Here is a 21,694-nt window from a genome sequence, read left to right as displayed (position 1 = left end):
GGGTTCTTTGTGTGTCCGTCTGTGAGGAATAAGGACCAATTACATGGGAAGACCCAGCAGTGCTAGGACCTCAAGTCTGGAAAGCAGCCCACTGAGAGAATTACAGCTTCCATTCCTGCCCCCACCATACTCCTGCATCTGCTTCTGAGCAGACATTAGAAAAAGAGAAGATTCAGGGAAAGGGGACCGGGAGGAAGAAGGAGGTCTTTGAGAATTTAAGAATCAGTAAGAGGCACAAAGGTCCCCAGTGGCTCAGCAGTAAAGAATCTACCTGCAATGCAGGAGACCCAGGTCTGATCGCTGGGTCAGGAAGATCCCCTGGAGAGGGAAATGGCAACCCACTTCAGTATTCTTGCCTGAGATATCCCATGGACAGAGGAGCCTGGCGGGCTACAGTCCACGGGGTCACAAAGAGTCAGACACGACTGAAGCAACTGAGCACATGTGCACACAAGAGGCACGAAACCAACCAAGCATACTTGACTCACAGATATCCAGAAGGGGGCTGGTGAACCTGCTGCTCCTAAGAGGGAGCCTGGCTGGTAGTGCTGTGCCGATTTCTGTGGTATAAACACTGGTGCCATGACATTTAAATATCAGGCCAGCAAATTGAAGTCACTGAATTGGAAGTTAGAAAGCTTGGCACTCCAGAAAGAGCCAGCTCCAGCCTTCCACTGCCAAAATGGTATAGTCTAGAATAGTCCAGAAGGTCCATCTTTGGAAACTGCTAGACCAGATTTATATTCTAGCTCTGTCAGTTACAATCTGTGTGCATGTTCTTACCTTGTGCAAGTCATTTGTCTCTCTGGGCCTCAGTTTCCTCATCTGTAAAATGGGAGTAATGATATCTCACGTAGACTTGCTGTCAGTTTTCATCATTATTCATCAATACATAATTGGGAACTCACTGTGTGCTGATTAATGTTCTAGGTGCTATGACTACATCAAGGAATAACAAAGACAAGGTACCCAGTCTCACAGATATACAGTCTAGTTGGGGAGACGGAGGGTAAGAAAATTAAGTAGTTATATACACAATCATCAGACAGTGTTTAGTGCTAGGAAGAAAAGAAAACAAGAGATTTAATGATTAGAATTGTGTGTGTCCATCAATATTGTTTATAAAGGGTGCAGTATGGTGTCTGGCATCCAGTAAGCACTCCATGAAGGGTAAACATTGCTGGTATCTTTAGCACAACCTGGGCCCAGATCAGCTTAGAGTCCGCTTGTATAAAATTTCCACCAGGAATCTCAAGGTCGTTTTACCTGTTGATCAGCTGTTTCCAGTGGACCAGGTGGGCATATGCCTCCCATTAGAGACACAGACTGGGGTGAGAAGCCTGGCACCTTGCATTTTATGTGCCCCTTGTGGAATAAGCACCTAATGGAATATACCAGGAGTGGCATCTCATGTTTCTGTTGGGTTTTCTAGTCCACTTGCTTTTATGTTTCCTTCATTTTACAGGTTACAGCACTTTTAGTACAGAAAAACAATAATGCAACGTGAGGCACTCAAAACCAAGGAACGTCAGGTGGGCAGTGTCAGGCAGTCACTTTTACTGGGTCCCTACTGGCCAATTTAAATGTAACTGTTTGCAATTGTGCATAAACATGAGGTTTTGCCCTTAATAATGAGCTTTATGTTACACCAGCTGACAGTCTTTAAATAACTCTGTTTTATCTGGTATTGGCACCATAAAATGATAGACCCTTTCAGTGAATGTATCTCTATTGACATGGGACTTTTGGATGGATTCAGCAAGCAAACCAATTGAGCAAAGCCACCAGCCAATAAAGATCGACTAATGAGCATGCAGGTGATTTATTAAAGTAGACTTTGTTTTTATTAAAAAAAAAAAAAAGAGTGCTCAGCTGTGGATGTTTATAACAGTCCAGGATGAGGGATCAGAGAGCTCTTCATAAACATTTCCTCTTTATGCTTCAAAGGAGCACTGAGATGTCCTAGCCTGTGGGAAGCCCACATGAAGAGGGCACTCTAATGAAGAGCTCTCACCCTGGGTAATTAGAAATTAATTACCAAGAATCAATCTAACTCAATGCAACTATGAACCATGCCATGTAGAGCCACCCAAGATGGACGGATCATGGTGGAGAGTTCTGACAAAACGTGGTCCACTGGAAAGGGGAATGGCAAACCACTTCAATATTCTTGCCTTGAGAACCCCATGAACGTTAAGAAAAGGTAAAAAAAACAGGACACTGAAAGATAAACTCCCCAGGTCGGTAGGTGCCCAATATGCTACTGGAGATCAGTGGAGAAATAATTCCAGAAAGAATGAAGAGATGGAGCCAAAGCAAAAACAACACCAAGTTGTGGATGTGATAGAAGCAAAGTCTGATGATGTAAAGAGCAATATTGCATAGGAACCTGGAATGTTAGGTCCCCAAATCAAGGCAAATTTAAGTGGTCAAACAAGAGATGGCAAGAGTGAATGTTGATGTTTTAGGAATCAGTGAACTAAAATGGACTGGAATGGGTGAATTTAACTCAGATGACCATTATATCTACTACTGTGAGCAAGAATCCCTTAGAAGAAATGAAGTAGCCATCATAATCAACAAGAGTCCAAAATGCAATACTTGGATGCAATCTCAAAAACAACAGAATGATCTCTGTTCGTTTCCAAGGCAAACCATTCAATATAACAGTAATCCAAGTCTATGCCCTGACCAGTAATGCTGAAGAAGCTGAAGTTAAAAGTTTCTGTGAAGACCTATAACACCTTCTAGAACTAACACCCCAAAAAGATGTCCTTTTCATTACAGGGGACTGGAATGCAAAAGTAGGAAGTCAAGAAACACCTGGAGTAACAGGCAAATTTGGCCTTGGAATACAGAATGAACCAGGGCAAAGGCTAATAGAGTTTTGCCAAGAGAACGCACTGGTCATAGTAAACACCCTCTTCCAACAACACAAGAGAAGACTCTACACATGGACATCACCAGATGGTCAATATTGAAATCAGATTGATTATATTTTTTGCAGCCAAAGATGAAGACGCTCTATACAGTTAGTAAAACCAAGACCAGGAGCTGACTGTGGCTCAGATCGTGAACTCCTTATTGCCAAATTCAGACTTAAACTGAAGAAAGTGGGGGAAACCACTAGATCATTCAGGTATGACCTAAATCAAATCCCTTACGATTATACAGCGGAAGTGAGAAATAGACTCAAGGGATTAGGTCTGATAGAGTGCCTGAAGAACTATGGACAGAGGTTCGTGACATTGTACAGAAGACAGGGATCAAGACCATCTCCAAGAAAAAGAAATGCAAAACAGCAAAATGGCTGTCTGGGGAGGCCTTACAAATAGCTGTGAAAAAAAGGGAAGCGAAACTAAAGGAGAAAAGGAAAGATATACCCATTTGAATGCAGAGTTCCTAAGAATAGCAAGGAGAGATAAGAAAGCCTTCCTCAGTGATCAGTGCAAAGAAATAGAGGAAAACAATAGAATGGGAAAGACTAGAGATCTATTCAAGAAAATTAGAGATACCAAGGGAGCATTTCATGCAAAGACGGCACAATAAAGGACAGAAAGGGTATGAACCTAACAGAAGCAGAAGATATTAAGAAGTGGCAAGAATATACAGATGAACTATACAAAAAAGATCTTCATGACCCAGATAACCACGATGGTGTGATCACTCACCTAGGGCCAGACATCCTGGAATGTGAGGTCAAATGGGCCTTAGGCAGCACCACTATGAATAAAGTTAGTGGAGGTGATGAAATTCCAGTTGAGCTATTTCAAATCCTAAAAGATGATGCTGTGAAAGTGTTGCACTCAATATGCCAGCAAATTTGGAAAACTCAGCAATGGCCCCAGGACTGGAAAAGGTCTGTTTTCATTCCAATCCCTAAGAAAGGCAATGCCAAAGAATGCTCGAACTACCCCACAGTTGCACTCATCTCACACGTTAGTAAACTAATGCTCAAAATTCTCCAAGCCAGGCTTCAATAGTACATGAACTGTGAATGTACAGATGTTCAGGCTGGTTTTAGAAAAGACAGAGGAACCAGAGATCAAATTGCCAACATCTGTTGGATCATTGAAAAAGTAAGAGAGTTCCAGAAAAACATCTATTTCTGCTTTACTGACTATGCGAAAGCCTTTGACTGTGTGGACCACAACAAACTCTGGAAAATTCTTAAAGACATGGGAATACCAGACCACCTGACCTGCCTCCTGAGAAATCTGTATGCAGGTCAGGAAGCAACAGTTAGAACTGGACATGGAACAACAGACTGGTTCCAAGTAGGAAAAGGAGTACATCAAGGCTGTATATTGTCACCCTGATTATTTAACTTATATGCAGAGTACATCATGAGAAACTCTGGACTGGATGAAGCACAAGCTGAAATCAAGATTGCTGGGAGAAATATCAATAACCTCGGATATGCAGATGACATCACCCTTATGACAGAAAGCGAAGAAGAACTAAAGAGCCTCTTAATGAAAATGAAAGAGGAGAGTGAAAAAGTTAGCTTAAAACTCAACATTTGGAAAACTAAGATCATGGCAACTGGTCCCATCACTTCATGGCAAATAGATGGGGAAACAGTGGAAACAGTGACAGACTTTATTTTGTTGGGCTCCAAAATCACTGCAGATGGTGACTGCAGCCATGAAATTAAAAGATGCTTACTCCTTGGGATAAAAGTTATGACCAAGCTAGACAGCATATTAAAAAGCAGAGATATTACTTTGCCAGCAAAGGTATGCTAGTCAAAGCTATGGTTTTTTTCAGTAGTCATGTATGGATGTGAGAGTTGGCTATAAAGAAAGCTGAGTGCTGAAGAATTGATGCTTTTGAACTGTGGTGTTGGAGAAAACTCTTGAGAGTCCCTTGGACTGCAAGGAGATCCAACCAGTCCATCCTAAAGGAAATCAGTCCTGAATATTCGTTGAAAGGACTGATGCTGAAGCTGAAACTCCAATACTTTGGCCACCTGATGCGAAGAACTGACTCATTTGAAAAGCCCCTGATGCTGGGAAAGATTGAAGGTGGGAGGAGAAAGGGACAACAGAGGATGAGATGGTTGGATGGCATCATCAACTCAATGGAGATGAGTTTGAGTCAACTCCGGGAGTTGGTGATGGACAGGAAGGCCTGGCGTACTGCAGTCCATGGGGTCGCAAAGAGTCGGACATGATTGAGCAACTGAACTGAACCAAGAATTAAAATGAGCCAGAAGGTCCCTTCACCTGTTCTGGCCCTGTCATATCTTACTTTAACTGAGATCTTAACAGCGAACCATAGGCAACACTCAGTTAGTTCAGCAAGCAGCCAGACTGGTTCAACATTTCCTAATGCTTTATTGGCAGATGAATTAGACAAATGAATTTGGTCTCAGAGACCATATTTAAGCTTGTTCTGGTTTGTATGAGCTTATAGCCTGGGTAGAAGACTTATTTTACAGTACACCACCCCCAAATTGGGATACTCTGGTGGCCCAGCAGTAAAGAATCTACCTGCAATGCAGGAATCCCTGGGTTGGGAAGATCTCCTGGAGAAGGAAGTGGTGACCCAATTCAGTATTGTTGCCTAGGAAATCCCATGGACAGAGAAGTTTGATGGGCTACAGTCCATGGGGTTGCAAAGAGTCAGACATGACTTACTGACTAAACAACAACTACAATGTACCCAAATTACACTAAAATCAAAACAAATTGAAGCAGCTTTAAAACTGCTTTGTACAACTCTCTAAATTTTGTCCCCCTGGGAACAATGTGTTCTGAACTATCCGAAGATAAGTCAGGAGCTTGCTAGCTGTGTGATCTTAGGCCAGTTCCTTGGCCCAACTGACCTCTCTCTATCTCAGTTGTTCTCATCTGTACAGTGGAGGTAATTGTGGTACTTGCCTCACAGAGAGTGGTTCGGTTCAATTCAATTCAACACATCTTCATTGAAAACCTGACTCTCTGGTCTGGAAATAGGGTAATAAACCAACCCACTGAATTCCTGCTGTCATGGAGTTTCTATTCTAGTGGGCATAGAAGGACAGTGAGAAAATAGATAGATATATGGTATAACACTGTTTGAACATCTCTGATGTAGTTATTGGTATCATGTAGTGATGATTGGTATTTTCCAGCCTTTTTAGAGATGCAAAATGGTAGGTCTTAGAGTTGACAAAATCTTATATTTGATTGAATACAGTAAAACATGTCAGACAGTGCTAAGTACTAAGTCAACAAGTTACAGCAGGCTAGAGAGCTGTAGGGCTTCCCAGGTGGCGCTAGAGGTAAAGAACCCTCCTGCCAATACAGGAGACATAAGAAATATGAGTTGGATCCCTGGGTAGGGAAGATCTCCTGGAGGAGGGCTTGGCCACGCCAGTGTTCTTGCCTGGAGAATCCCATGGACAGAGGAGCCTGGCAGGTGACAGTCCATGGGGTCACAAAGAGTTGAACATGACTGAGCGACCTCACAGGCATGGAGCTGTGTAGACTGCAGCCTGGAGGGCACTGCTTACACTGGGTGTCAGGAAGGCACTCCTGTCCACATGCCCTTGGTTCCGAGGCCTGAAGGAAGTCAGACGGGAGGTGCTCCAGGCAGTGAGTGCTGTCATCGGTGAGGAGAGAGGCTGCAGAGTGCTCACTCCAGGACCCTCACCACCAGGGTTCAACTCCCAGCCCTGCCATTTCTAAGGTCTGTGAGGTGGTCAAGTCACTCCACCTCTCTGTCTCCACGGGGATCGGAACAGTACATCACGGGATGCTTGTTGGACTTACCAGGTCAGTGTGTAAGCACTGAGGACAGGGCTTGGCATGTGATGGTGAGGGGAAGTGTACACCCCAGTCTGAGCCCAGGTCCCGGGCAAGGACCCTGGCTTCAGCACTCTGCTGCAGCCCCTCCACGGCTCTCCCCTGTGAAGACAACAGACAGTGTCTGCCTCCTGGGCTTGTGGGAAGCCGCAAACCGGAGGCTTCCTGTATCTAAGATGCATCTGAGGACTCTCTGAGGCTAGCCGGACCCTGCTATGAGCACTAGATATTTCTGTGCATGTGGCCAGAGAGGTCCCTGAGGTGGAGCTGACAGTGGGAGGGATAAGCATATGAGCGAGTTGATTTCTGGAAGCACAGTGAAGGCATTGGGGCACTTACTTGAAGGTGAACGCTTCAGCAATGGTGTTCAGGGAAGACCTCCTAGAGGAGGTGACATTCGATCTGTGACCTGAAAGAGACAGAAGACGTGGGTTCTGCACAGACCTGTGGGGAGAGCAAGTGCTGAGGCCCAGAGGCGGGCAGAAGCAGGGGCTGAAGGGAAGCCAGCGAAGCTGGTGAATAAGAGAGGTGGTTAGAGTTGGGGTCGAGAAGCGGGTGGGGGCAGTTCATGCATCATCAGCTCTCAGAAGGGCTTTGCGATTTATCCCAAATTTATTCCATTGCAGTGAAGTCACTGGAGCTACTGTGTGTAAGGAAAGCTTCTAGCATGTTGTTTGGCCCAAACTGGGTGCTCATTAACTGGGAAACATTTACTGACGCACACTAATGAGTGTGTGCATGGTGATCTCCAGAGCCTGGGAAGAAGACAATGAAAACTGCTGTATTATGTTTTTTTGTTGTTCTTTAAGTGACAAATTCTTTTGTTTAAAGCTAGAACTGGATTTGTCATATAGGTCTAGGAATTTGAACTTTGGTGTACACAATAGAATTGCCTACTTGGAGCCATTTAAAGCTCTTGTGTCTAATTTTATCAAGGGTATTTCAGAAGGTCAGGGGGCAATAGGAGAGGATGTGGAAAAAACCGATAAAGACAAGAGAGGCAGGAACTTGTTTTTTAAGTCACCCAGCACAACACCGGCAGCTGAATGTCTAATAAATGACTTTTGGTGCTGACCTCTCCCTAGGCATGCTATTTGCAGAAGTATGCAAGGACCAGGGTGAGGAAGGGCTCACATCTATTTCCTGTCCACTTTTTCATCTAGTCCTCCCAGTAATTCTGGCAAATAGAGAGTCATTGGATGAGGATTATAGCCATACCAGCTATAATTGGGGATTGCACTTTCAAAGCTCTTCAGAGAGTGATCATTGCATTGTATCTTTGCATTGCAAGGATGGAGACCATCCCCAGAGTTGGAGTTGTGCAGTGCACAGGCTGGGCAGCCGTACTTAACTGTCCTGTCTACAAGATAGCTCTTACCCTCACTATGGACTCACTATGGAATGTGCCCCCCACCAAAATTTGTATGTTGGAACCCAGTCTGAAATGAGATGGTATTAGGTGCTGAGGCCTTTGGGTGATTAGGTGATTTGGGTGATTCAGGGTGGCAGAGCTGACATGAATGGAATTAGTACCCTCGTAAAAGAGACCCCAGTAAGCTCTTTTGCCCCCTTGGCCAAGTGAGGACATAGTGAGAAGACAGATGACTATGAACCAGAAGGTGGGCCCTCACTAGACAAAATATCTACCAGGGCTTTGATCTTGGACTTCCTAGCCTCCATCTGTGAGAAATAAATGTTTGCTGTTTATTAGCTACTCCGTCTATAGTATTCTGTAATAGCAGCCTAAATAGACTGAGACAGAAATTGGTTCTGAGAAGTGGGGTGCTGCTACAACAGTGTGGAAGCAGCTTTGGAACTGGGTAGTGGGTAGAAAGGTTGCAAGAATTTTGAGGCCCCTGCTAGAAAAAGCCTATTGTCCTTCACAGCATTGCTATGAAGTAGGGGCAATTCTGGTGAGGACTGAGAAGAAAAGAGAGAGAGGGAGCTGTAGAGAAAGCTTCAGTCTTCGTGGAGATACTTAAGTCATCCTGAACAGAATGTTGGTAGAAATATGGACGGTAAAGGCCATCCTGATGAGGTCTTACATGCAAATGAGGAACATGTTATTGGACGCTGGGCAAAGGCCATCCTTCTTGTATGTTAGTCACTCAGTCATGTCCTAATCTTTGTGAGCCATGAACTGTAGCCCACCAGAGGCTCCTCTGCCCATGGGATTCTCCAGTCAAGAATACCTGGAGAATAGTGGGTAGCCATTCCCTTCTCCAGGGGATCTTCCTGACCCAGGGATTGAACCTGGGTGTCCTGCATTGCAGGCAGAGTCTTTACCATCTGAGCCACCAGGGAAACTTGGTTGAATTGTGATTAGGTCCTGTTGCTTTATAGAAGGTAAAACTTGTAGGTGATGAAGTTGGATATTCGAAGAAATGTCTAAGCCGAGTGTTGAAGAAGCAGCCTGGTTTCTCCTGACTGCTTGTGGCGGATTCATTTTGATATTTGGCAAAACTAACACAATTTGTAAAGTTTAAAAATAAAATAAAATTTAAAATAATTAAAAATAATAATAATAAATTTAAAAAAAAGAAAAAAAATGTGAGAAGAGAGAGATGGTTTGAAGATGGAATTGTTCAGCAAAAAGGAATCAGAATTTAAAGATTTGGAAAATTCTCAGCCTGTCTATATTGCAAAAAAATGAGAATGCTAAGGGTGTTGGCCTAACAACACTTTGATAAGGAGGTTAATACTAATTAGTATTAGTAAGAGGCTGGGCACTATTTTTCAGGACAAGAGAAGAATGACATGGAAGGTGATTCAGAGACCAGCAAGGCTGTCACTCCTGCCACAAGCCTGGAGTGCGTGGCTCTAGAGGACAGTTGCCTCCACTTGAATTAGAAAAGAGGGGGCCTCCCAGAACCCCAAGGCTGAAGACCCCAGCCCAGGAGAGCTACAGGGCCCTGGCAGAGCCATCCTGCCACGCCTTGGGGGCGATGTTACCAGTGGGCCTGGAAGGTAGAGCATCCATCCAAAGAGGATTAGTCCTGAGCCTTACAATTTAATGTTGTTTGCTCTGTTAGGTTTGGGGCTTACTTGAGACCTGTCACCCTTTCCTCTTTCCTGTTTCTTCCTGTTGGAATGGTAATGTCTCTCCTGCCTGTGTCCCACCTTTGTATTTTGGGAGCACATAACTTGCTAGGTCTCTCCATTTCACAGCTGGAGAGGAGTTGGCCTCAGGATGTATCTCACTTCCAATCTCACTCATGGGTGATTTAAACAAGGTGAGGTTTAGATGAAGCTTTGGACTTCAGACTCTAGAGTTGATGCTGGAATCAGTTAATTCTTTGGGAGGTGTTGGGATACAGTAAATGTATTTTGCATATGAGAAGAACATGAATCTGGGGGTGATCATGGGTGGAATACTATAAGCTGTATCCCCAACACACACACAAAATTCATATGTTGAAGCCTAGCCCCCAATGTGGTGATATTTTTAGGTTCGGCCTTTGGGAGATGATTAAGTCATGAGGGTGGAGCCCTAATCCATGGGGTTAGTGCCTTTGTAAAAGGGACCCTAGAGAGCTCTCTCAGCCCTTCCACCATGTGAGGACACAGCCAAAGGACAGCCCTCTATGAACCGGGAAACACCCAATCCACTAGCATTTTCATCTTGGACTTCCCAGCCTCTAGAATTATGAGAGATGTTTATTGTTATAAGCCACACAGTGTATGGCAGTCTGTTATAGCAGTTTGAACGAACTAAGACAGTCCCCACTTTCAGAAACACTGATGTCACCCAGGGCTCCGTGAAGGTTAGGTGACAGCTGAGGACATGTGACTAGAATGAGCAGATGCAGGAGCTGAACACAGGTAACACCAGGAGAATAATAGCTGCTCCTGCCTCTGGCTACTGGGGAAAATTGTTGTTGTTCAGTTACCGAGCTGTGTCTGACTCTTTGTGACCCCATAACTGCAGCTCACCAGGCCTCCATCCTTCACTATCTCCCAGAGTTTGCTCAAACTCATGTCCACTGAGTTGGTGATGACTCATTGGTGAGCTGGGGAAAATGGGTTCAGGCAAATGAAAACAAGATGAGGGAGAGGCTGTTGAGGGCTCTGAGGGATGAAGGCAGAGAAGAGATCAAGGAGGAAGTGAGTCATTCCGACTGGGGGGCCTTCTCGGCACCCGAGTTTGAGCAGGGCTTTGGCAGAGGAGTCAAACTCTGTCGTCGGGGTGGGGGAAGGGCGCCCAAGAGCCGTTTGCCACATCGTTTTGCAGTCTTGTCCCTCGGCCACATCTCAGCTGCAGCTGCACCTCATCCATAAGCGGACGACTCACACCCGTAATTCATTCATAAGCATTTATTTCCATCTAAATCAGCAAACGGACATGTCTCTTGATGGCCATGCACGCGCCTCTCAGGGCACTGGTCCACTCCGAGGGTTGGCACAGGGAGGCTGGCTGTGCAGTTTCGATAGTCCCATTGGAGGAAATTAAGTGCTCAGAGCAGTTGCTTCCTAACAGCTTCCAAGGTGGGAAATCAACCCCGTTGCCTGTGGTCTACAGATAACGTTGGCTCGGCAGCTCACTTTCCTCCAGCTTGGAAGAAAATTGGGACTTCCCCAGTGAGTGTATGTGTGGGGAACCTCACGTGGAGGGGGACACCAGTGGTCACAGCCATGACTGTAATAGCAGCTAACATTGATCGAGCACTATTTATGTTCTGGGGCTGTGCTAAGTATGGTAGAGAAATACCTTCTCTTACGTGGGACTAGGTTCTAAAATCAGCATGTAAGAGGCAAAAACTTGGGTCTGGCTGAAATTCGCCTTGAAGTTCCCTTAAGTTGCCCATAATGTTCAGGCACATGGCCATGCAAGCTCCTGAACAGCAGTCTTACTTATAAACATGAACAATATGATTTTGCCTAAATGCATCATCAGTCTCTCTCTCACCTTGCCCTCAGTCTGGGACATTGAAAGTAGGGGTGGGGGGAGCCACCAGTTTTTAAAATTATTATCTCTCCCATCCCCTTTTCTTCATCCTGCTCTTCTTCCCCTTGGTTTTCCCCCTCATCTTTTCAGAAACTGGACCCATCAATTTGAATTGCCCTAAGTTAAATTCTCATTTAATACAACTTCACTCTGACTTCATGCTCAGTGCTGGGGAGGGGAAATTGCCCCCTCCACCCCTCTTGACGTCTTGTGTTGGACACAAGACAGATGATTAGCAGGAGAAAAAGAGACATCTTTGAAATTCATGCTGGTCTCTCAGACATGGGATCTAAGAAGTGACCAAAGCAGGTAACTTTTATACTTTCAGAGAAAGAAATAATATATTTGGGAGGAATTGACAGAAGAGAGAACCTTAGGTTTTGGGTGCCCAATTAGTGAAAAATATAAACTGAGTTTTGACTTGGGGTAGTAAATAGAAGCAGTAACAGAGTTTGTTTAGATTTTGGTTTCTTGCCTGAATTCCCTACCTCTGACAGTAAGGGTGTCCTTCTACCTTCAGATGCAAGGAGTACACCTTTCGAATGAGAGATTTTTTACATTTATTTTTTAATTTGAATATAATTGCTTTGGGCTTCCCAGATGGCTCAGTGGTAAAGAATCCACCTGCCAAGCAGGAGATATGGGTTTGATCCCAGGGTTGGGAAGATTCCCCTAGAGGAGTGCCTGGCAAACCCACTCCAGTATTCTTGCCTGGAGAATTCTGTGGGCAGAGGAGCCTGGCATGCTACAGTCCACGGGGTTGCAAAAGAGCCAGACCCAACTGAGCAACTAAACAACAACGATACAACACAACAACAACAACATAATTGCTTCACAATGTTGTATTCATTTCTGCTATACAACAATACGAATCAGCTCTACGTATGTCCCCTCCCTCTTGAGCCTCGCTCCCACCCCATCCCCATTCCACTGCTCTAGGTCATCACAGAGCACCAGGCTGCATTCCCTGTGCTATACAGCCTCTTCCCACTCGCTCTCTTACACATGGTAGTACATATGTCAACGCTACTCTCACAGTTCATCCCACCTTTTCCTTCCCGCTCTGTGTCTACAAGTCCATTCCACATGAGAGAGATCTTTTCCTGCTCTCAGGGTGATAGAAAGGAGGATCAGAGTCCCTCTTGTTAAGGGCCAAGTGTCCCTCTTGGCCATTTCTTAAGTAACTTTAATTCAAAATAATCAATATGGCATTGAGGCACATTTGGGTGCAGCCTACTCTGGGCCGGACAGTTACAGGCACTCTGGAGAGTAAAAAGCTGGACTGTTGCTGTCGTACTCTTACAGTAAAAGATACTAAGAGAAGTTTAGGCATAAGCCTGAGGTTGCACAGCTCTCAAACTTGGCCCCAGGACACCAGCCCCCAGGCAGGCAGACTCCAGAACCTGTGAGCTATTAGCTGAGAAGACAAGAGCAGTCTCCCTGGGGCTTCTGTCCCTGCTCTCATGGCCCCTTTGGGCCCCTTCAGCCAATTGAACGTTGAGTGTCAGACCCAACCAGTGATCCAGCTATTACCAACTTGGGCCTCACTTCTTAAAAATAAGTGTTTCATCCAGCCCAGCCCTGAGATTTAATAGCCGATATTGTATGCACATTAAACACCAAATGATTGTTAACATGTTTATTGAAGCTTAACAGGCATCCAGTATATAAAAGATGACTCTCTTCTATGGCTGTCAGACCTCAATAAACATGTTTAATAATTAATTGGCATTAAGCAAACATAATTGTGTGATTCTAAATTAAGTGTTCGGCGAAGCGTACTGTGAATGGGAAACCACAGTGGTGTTTTATTACTTAAAGTTCAGGCTGTCAATCTGGCTTTTCACATACAAGGAAAAGCACCCTGCTTTCAAAGCCATGTGGCATGCTGGTTGCCTCATGCCAAAAAAAAGCCACAGGCCTTCCTGTTCCTAGACTCTTTGATCTGAAAGTGTTTCTTATTTGGTTAGCTGTTTGTCTTTCACTCACTTGGGGTTCTGAAAGTCCTGAGTCAAGAATTTGTGTTTTCACGTTATCAGCTTTCAGGTGAATTAACCAGTTCTGACACAAACTCCATTCTCCCCCAAGTATAGCCAGTGCTTGACACTTGCTGTAGTTACATTCTCTAAAATCCCTCCAAACACTGATTTAGGGAATACGGAACCATTGTTCCTAGGGGAAGTAGGAGATTAGGTTCCTCTGAGCCTCTCATCACAACACTTTTGTCACCTGATCAATATATGTTTTGCACGTTTCTGTTTAACTTTATTTAACTTACATTGTTCATTCTTTACCATTGAACTCACAGCCAATAGCACTGTGACTCGTGCCTGGATGAAACTTATCTAACACACAGATATTCTCTGTAAGGCACATCATGACCTCTTGTGCTCAGAAACACCAAACAACACTCCAGCACAGCTCAGGGGGCCTTCTTAAACAGCAAAACAGTGAGAGAAGGTGCAAAAATGTGAGGGAAGAAAAGGGGCACAAATGAGACCATGAAAAGGTCACTTGTTTATAATATGAGCTGAAACAAGAAAGTATAATGATCTTAGCTGGGAACTTTCCTGTGGGACATTCCCATTGTTTGCAACTCTGCATTTGTTTGCCCATATCCACCTACAAGGGCTTCCCAGGTGGCTCAGAGGTAAAGAATCTGCCTGCCAATGCAACAGATGCAGGTTCGATTCCTGGATTGGGAAGATCCCCTGAAGGAGAAAATGGCAACCCAGTCCAGTATTCTTGCCTGGAAAATCCCATGGACAGAGGAGTCTAGTGGGCTAGGAGTCTAGTGGGAGTCTAGTGTGACTCTAGTCACAGAGTCAGACATGACTTAGTGACTGGGCATGCAAGCATCCACCCATGCAAAAGCACCATGAATGTTGATTCCAAGGCTACAAGAAAATTTGCTTTATGCAGGTATACAAAGATGAAATCCTTGAGTTTTGAAATGAGAATTCCATCAAACATGGCCATCTGTATACTAAGTGCCGTGTATCCTCTGCTAGGCCTTTGTACAAGCTGTTCCACCTGCCTGTAACGTTGTCTGCTGATCCTCATGATGCTGTTGCTCACAATAGTTGCACAATAAATATTTGTGCAGTTCAGCTGACTAGTTTTCAAATAAGGACCCCAAATATATCATAGCCTAAATGTCAAGAATGTGGGAGATTGCCCATCTTAGCAGATTCTTTGCAACATTGTGTTATCATTTTTTTACACTTTGCTAAGTTTAAAAGAGACCCAGAGTTTTTTCCCTCACTGTGTTAGGGCTACACAGGACATCCATCTTCAGATGCCTAGCCCTGTGTTCCCATTAGCCTTATAGGTGAATGCATGGACATGTGTGTTTAGGCATGCCTGTACAGAATACAATATGAATTTTTTTAATTGAATTAATGATATTGGTAAGAAATTTCTTTGTCTTGTGCCTTTCCCAAGTATTTCTTGAAAAATGTTTTCTTCCAACACTTTCTGCCTAAGTAGGCTTGGGGTTTTGTTTAGATCTATTCATTTTCACTCTCTCTCGCCCTCTTCTTTTCCTACCAATGGAAAATGCAGCTGTTGAGGATGACAATTGCCAAACAGAGGCTGGGAGACGAAGAAATTGGCGTGCGGCACTTTGCAGCCCATGAGCGTGAAGATTTGGTTCAGCAGCTGGAGAGAGCAAAGGAACAGGTTATCGTCAACATCTGTTAAGAGTTGGGGGTGAGAGTTGGGGGTGTGTTCGCACAGCTGGGCACGACACAGAGAAGAGTAGACTGTGCCCTGTTTCTCCGAGAGTGTGGGGGTGTCTGGGATGTGGTCAGAGGAGGAAGAAGGATACAGTTGGAATGCATTTACTGCCTTCGTTCTCTGCTAAGTTCTTAAGCGATCTCTTCTGTTTTTGGCTTCGAGCAGATCTGCTGTCTTACTTTGGGTGTCATTGTTCTGAACATAGCAAGAAACATCCCCTGTACCCAGGAGAGACAGGGAGCGAACAAACGTGATGAACTGGCCTTAATTTGCAAGTTTCAGCTGAAATACTGAGCGATGCTTTTTAGTCTAAATCTTAACAGGTACCAAGCCCTAGTTAGGGAGCAGCTTAGAGAGCCTCAACTTTGTTTTTCTTCTCTTATTAAGTGATTTTGAAGAACAGAACAAGATTTCTGGGTCTAGAGTGGTTTAAAAAAGTATGTAGTTGTAAGACACTGGCTGCTGTTATCAATGTCTGGATTTGCCCTCTCTGAGCCTCTGGCTTTAGGGCAGGCTGCAGTTGGTAAGCAAGAAGTTCTGTGCTGTCTCATCTTGGATATAGTAAGTGACTGGCTAGAAGCCATCTCCTTGTTTTTAGCTTTCATCATAGTGGCGCTTATGGTTTTATAGAAGATGGCTGGCATTAATAAGCTCTCTAAAAGTCAGTCAGCAAAATAGACGATTCCCTGTCTAACCCTCAAGCCAGTGTCTGCAGAACTCCTTAAGTAAGGGCGCTTCCTTTGCTTTCAGATTGAGTCTCTGGAGCATGACCTACAGGCTTCTGTGGATGAGCTTCAGGATGTTAAAGAAGAGCGGTCTTCCTACCAGGACAAAGTCGAGAGGCTCAACCAGGAGCTGAACCACATCCTCAGTGGCCATGAGAACCGTATCATTGATGTGGACGCCTTGTGTATGGAGAACAGGCAAGTGCCCAGGCCCTGGCCTGTAGTCATAGGGTGCTTGCCCTCCACTTGCCTGCAGGCTGGGAGTTATTTGCAGCCCTATTTACATTTGATAAAATTGCCTTACAATGAAAGGAAAGTCCCAACTCTAAAGCAATGATATTAATGTCACCCATTAGTTGTAAAAGTACGAAAAGAACAACCAAATGCTCACAGGCTACACACGTGCAGTCTTTCCCTGCCTTCTCTGGTTGGGTGAGAAGGGTAGGGAACAGTGGAAGCTGCTTGTTATTGCTATCAAGAAGACAGAAAAGAATAAGAAAATAAATTGAGGAATTCCCTTAGCTGTTTCTTTTCCTGGAGGCAAATTTCCGTGTCTGAATATGACTAACTTTACAGCGTGTCTGGTGTCGCCTCTTCCTGCTTTGCTTCCCAGTGGAATTCATCTTAATGAGAATTATTTGAAAACTGTGCTGATACCCCTTAGGGGATCTCTGCAGAGGGCTGTTCTGAAGTGAGGTTTAGGTGACTTGGGAATATTTGACCTTCATCGCATCCATTTAAGAAGAGGTCACCAAGATGCACTTTACCTCTTTTGGGTGGAGGAAGGCATTATATGTAAAAGGTGGTTCTTCAGGTGTGTGGTTTTCCTTTTTTCCCCCTTATTGTTGAGTGTATGGTTTTTTATTTTGCTCCCAAACTCTTTCTAGTTGTATGTATTCTTTTCCAGGTACCTTCAAGAGAGATTAAAGCAACTTCACGAAGAGGTCAACCTCTTGAAATCTAACATTGCCAAATACAAGGTAGAAGATTCTGACAGTGAGGGTGATGATTCACGATTGTACATCTAAATGTCATTCTATTTTAATTCTCTTTTATGTGCCAAAGATATTCTAGTGCTTGCCTGCCCTCCAGATAGTGCAGTAAGAATGCTTAAACTGAGGCACCAGTGAGAATTAAGCCCCCAAGCAGCAAACACAACAGAAACAGGTTTTGCAAGAGCTCCTTCTATTACCTGGACAGGGCACACTGAGACCAGCAGAATCTGGCTGCCACCACTTTACAGCCTCGGTCCATATGAAACTGAATTTCCTCTCCAGCTTTTCTGTACGGTGTTTTGTGATCAGATGCTTTGTCTCCTAATCATCCATAAGAAAATGATTTCTGAGCGATGAGGAAACAATGATCGGGAAATCACAATCTAAACGATAGTGTTCATGTCACACTGAGAGGACGGAATGTTTAAATTCTCCCCACAGTTATTTAGTCTAATTCCAGCACCATCAGTTAGATAATATCTATTTCTGCAGATGTTAGTTGTAAGTGTTATAATTAGCAAAATCTCCTGGGTGTCTCTGCTTTGAAACTAGATTGACTTCTCTTCCTGAGGGTGAAGGTTTACAGCCGTCTAGATGCTGGGGAGAGCCGGCTCATTTTCCTGACTTTTGACGTTTGCTTTATTCTCGGAAGTCTCTATGCTGTCCTTCCTTTTCCATTCTGTGGGGGCCAGGCTTGAGTTTATACCCATCTATATATACACATAGCTCTTAACATTGTATAATTAATACGTAATTTAAAAAACTTGTGTATGCATTCACTTAACATCATTTATTCAGTTCTTCCACGAAAGTTAAACCCAGCCTCTATCTCATGTCTGTTCAGAAGGGGTTTCCATAACTAGTGACTTCACACATTAGACTGAGTTCTTGTTTCAGATTTGATTTAATTTAACGCATATGCATTGAGTATCTTCTATATATAGGAGGATGTAATTGCTGTAATTATGCTGGGCACCAACTGAAAAAAAAACTCTTTACCAGGTCCGTAAAAATCAGAACTCTTTGGCAAGGACTCTGAATTTTGAAAGTCAGGCCAGCATTTAGAGTTTGCAAAGAGTTCTTGTGTGCTGGAGGGGAGGATGCATCTACCGGAATTAGGTATTTTTCCTTTATTGGCTTTTCTGACAGAGGTTTTTGTTTTCTCCCAATGCTGCTTAGAATGCTCTTGAGAGACGGAAAAACTCAAAAGGCCAGAACAAATCCAGCAGCAGTGCTCTGACTGGAGTCCTGTCTGCAAAGCAAGGTAAGGGTCATTTTCTGGGAGGGACCATGTATGATCACAGAATGCTGCTGCTGTGGGTCTACATCTCAGTTTGTGAATTAGGAACCAAAATGATCCTTAGAGTGTGCATGCATGCATACTAAGTTACTTCAGTTGTGTCCGACTCAGTGCAACCCCAGGGACTATAGCCCACCAGGCTCTTTCTGTCCATGTTGATTCTCCAGGTAAGAATACTGCCTGGAGGGCATGGGTTGCCATGCCCTCCTTCAGGGATCTCCCCGACCCAGAGTTCAAACCTGTGTCTCTTACATCTCCTGTATTGGCAGGTGGATTCTTTATCACCAGCACCACTTGGGAAGCCCAATCCTTAGAGTGGTCACCCCCAAACCTCCCCCTGCATCATCATTGCCTGGAGGGCTTATTAAAACACAGATCACAGGGCCCGGCCTGAGAGTTTCCAATTTAGTGGGCCTAGGGTAAGCCCAGAAAGTGTGCATTTCTAAAAAGTTCCCAGCTGATGCAATGCTGGTTTGGGTACCCTGCTTGGAGAGCTGCTGCAATGAAGGTTCCTCCAATAACTGAGCCCCATTTGCATCTATTCATCTAACTGTACTCTCCTTTCTGGATTGTTTTCCCTTTTGTAATCACCAGGTCAGCATCCCCAAGTGTCTATTCCATCCTCATTGAATTTCTCCTTTTTGTGGCCTCTGAGATCAGACTAGAAAAGTCTCCTAGCTACTGAAATCATTTTATCATGGCACGCATGCCTTTTTTCAAAGAAGTTTTTATTGATTGCAATCTTGTTCCTTCTTCTTGTCGATTCCGATGAAAAATAATGATCTTCCATGAACAGTCAGGGGAATAAATAGCAGAGCGCTTGCTTCTGACACTTAATATTTGGGGATTCAGTTTTAAACGTGAGCCTCAAGTGGGCCGTGCTGGGCTGGCCTGTTTTGGGCTTGTTGGCAACGCAGACCAGCAAGGATCACGTGGTAGTCCTCATAAGAGCTATGGTGAATTAAAAAAAAAAAAATGTGCTGAATCCAGCCTGCCTAAGCAACTCCTTTTTTCCCCCCTCAACTAGAAAAGACACCCTAGAATTATTTTTAAAGAGAAGACTACAGTATTCTATAGAAATGTGGAGTAGCCCATCTAAGTACAGCTGTGTATACCCTTGATAGCCAAACATCTCTGAATGTTGAGACCCAGTCCTGTCACTGTTGTGGGGAATGCCAGCCAAGCTCAAGCACACTGGCAGAGCAGTCAGCCAGCCAAAACTTTCTAGAGAACCATTTGGCAGTCTGTTACAAAAAGCCTTAAACCAATCCCCTTTGAGCCGATAAGAAATGATTACAGACATATGTAAGCACTTAGCTTTAAGAAAGTTCTTCTTCATTAATTATAAGGAAAAAAAACATTGAAAACAACATAAATGTCCAGCATAATTAAATAAATTTCCGGTCCCTGATAGCTCAGTTGGTAAAGAATCTGCCTGCAATGCAGGAGACCCAAATTCAATTCCCAGGGGAAGGTCTGCTGGAGAAGGCATAGGCTACCCACTCCAGTATTCTTGGGCTTCCTGGTGGCTCAGCTGGTAAAGAATCCGCCTGCAATCTGGGAGACCTGGGTTTGATCCTTGGGTTGGGAAGATCCCCTGGAGAAGGGAAAGGCTACCTACTCCAGTATTCTTGCCTGGAGAATTCCATGGACAGAGGAGCCTGGCAGGCTACAGTCCATGGGGTCACAAAGAGTTGAACACATCTAAGCACGCATATGCACCACAGCCCAGTTCTCAGCATAATGCTAGGCATATAACAGGCAGATAAGAAAGAGTGAAGAAGGGTGGCTGAATGAATAGACCTCAAAGAAGGTAACCTTCAGCTAATGGTTTTAATCCATCAGCACCTTGCTTTTTTGTCCATGAAATGGGAATAAATAACATTTTCCAGGTTCTTTTTAAAATTTGAAGTCTCGAATTAGTATGAGCATTTTGAAGTATAAAATACTAGAAAAATACAAAAGATTATTACCTTTTTTTAACCATTTATCATTTATTTATTATTATTATTCTTTTTACTTTACAATATTCTATTGGTTTTGCCATACATCAGCATGAATCTGCCATGGGTGTACACGTGTTCCCCATCCTGAACCCCCCTCCCACCACCCTCCCCATACCATCCCTCTGGGTCATCCCAGTGCACCAGCCCCAAGCATCCTGTATCCTGCATCGAACCTGGACTGGCAATTCGTTTCTTATATGATATTATACATGTTTCAATGCCATTCTCCCAAATCATCCCACCCTCTCCCTCTCCCACAAAGTCCAGAAGACTGTTCTATACATCTGTGTCTCTTTTGCTCTCTCACATACAGGGTTATAGATTATTACCTTTTAAAAAAATGTTGCAAAAGTCCACAAGGACTCCTCCTTTCTGTTTAATTCTCACACTGATTTTTATTTCATTTTACTTTTGACACTTGAAGTGGATTCTTCAATTACAACACAGTAGCACATAGAAGTCAGGAATTGATCCCAGCTTCGTTGTCCAGGAAGAAGTAACGTTGGTTTGCATTTGATCATTCCAGAAGGATTTAAGACTAAGATGTAATTTTATATCCCTCCTAGTTCAGGATCTGTTATCTGAGGATCACGGGTGCAGTCTCCCAGCTACTCCACAGTCCATTTCTGATCTGAAATCTCTGGCAACAGCCCTGTTGGAGACGATCCATGAGAAAAACATGGTCATCCAGCACCAGAGGCAGACCAACAAGTAGGTGGCCAGACCCTGGGGTGCAGGGTGGGCAGGAGATCGGTGGGACGATGGCTGTCAGCAGGCAACCAGGTGGCAACCAGGTGGGCTGCAAGCCTTAAGGGAAGGAGAGGAGAACCCTCGAATCTAGAGGGAAGCTTACCTGGATCAACAAGGAGAGAATACCGGCTATTCCTCACTGAATGCTTAGTCTGAGCCACTCACCAAGCCATGCATGTTGCCTGGCTGATTTTGATGGTATACGTGCCTGGGGAACTTAACCTTAACTTAATCTCCAGTCTCCTCTAGGCAACTCACCTCCTCATGCCGTTTTAACCTCATGGCACGGCTTTCTGGGGCTCTGAGAGTAGAAACACCAAAGCATCAACTTACAAGCCTATGGGGCTTGGAACGGAGTCTCATGCCATTTTTCCAAATCAGCAAAAAAAAAAAAAAAAAAAAGACGGTGAAAAGGAATAATATCTAAGAGAGCATGTCTTCTTC

General features: G+C 44.2%; 1 protein-coding gene across 3 annotated transcripts in view; it reads left to right on the top strand.

Moving 5' to 3' along the window:
• Positions 1-21,694, top strand: part of CCDC149 (coiled-coil domain containing 149) — a 120,078-nt gene that overhangs the window by 70,487 nt on the left and 27,897 nt on the right. For all 3 annotated transcript variants that reach the window (XM_027544193.1, XM_027544191.1, XM_027544192.1), the window contains 5 exons: positions 15,301-15,417; positions 16,225-16,397; positions 17,107-17,179; positions 18,374-18,458; positions 21,067-21,211. In XM_027544193.1, the coding sequence (XP_027399994.1) occupies positions 15,301-15,417; positions 16,225-16,397; positions 17,107-17,179; positions 18,374-18,458; positions 21,067-21,211 (593 nt within the window). The remainder of the gene's footprint in view (positions 1-15,300; positions 15,418-16,224; positions 16,398-17,106; positions 17,180-18,373; positions 18,459-21,066; positions 21,212-21,694) is intronic.

The sequence above is a fragment of the Bos indicus x Bos taurus genome, chromosome 6, assembly GCF_003369695.1.
Source record: "Bos indicus x Bos taurus breed Angus x Brahman F1 hybrid chromosome 6, Bos_hybrid_MaternalHap_v2.0, whole genome shotgun sequence".
Taxonomy (NCBI): domain Eukaryota; kingdom Metazoa; phylum Chordata; class Mammalia; order Artiodactyla; family Bovidae; genus Bos; species Bos indicus x Bos taurus.
Note: the sequence above shows the minus strand (reverse complement) of the source record. Positions and strands in the feature narration are given on the sequence as shown.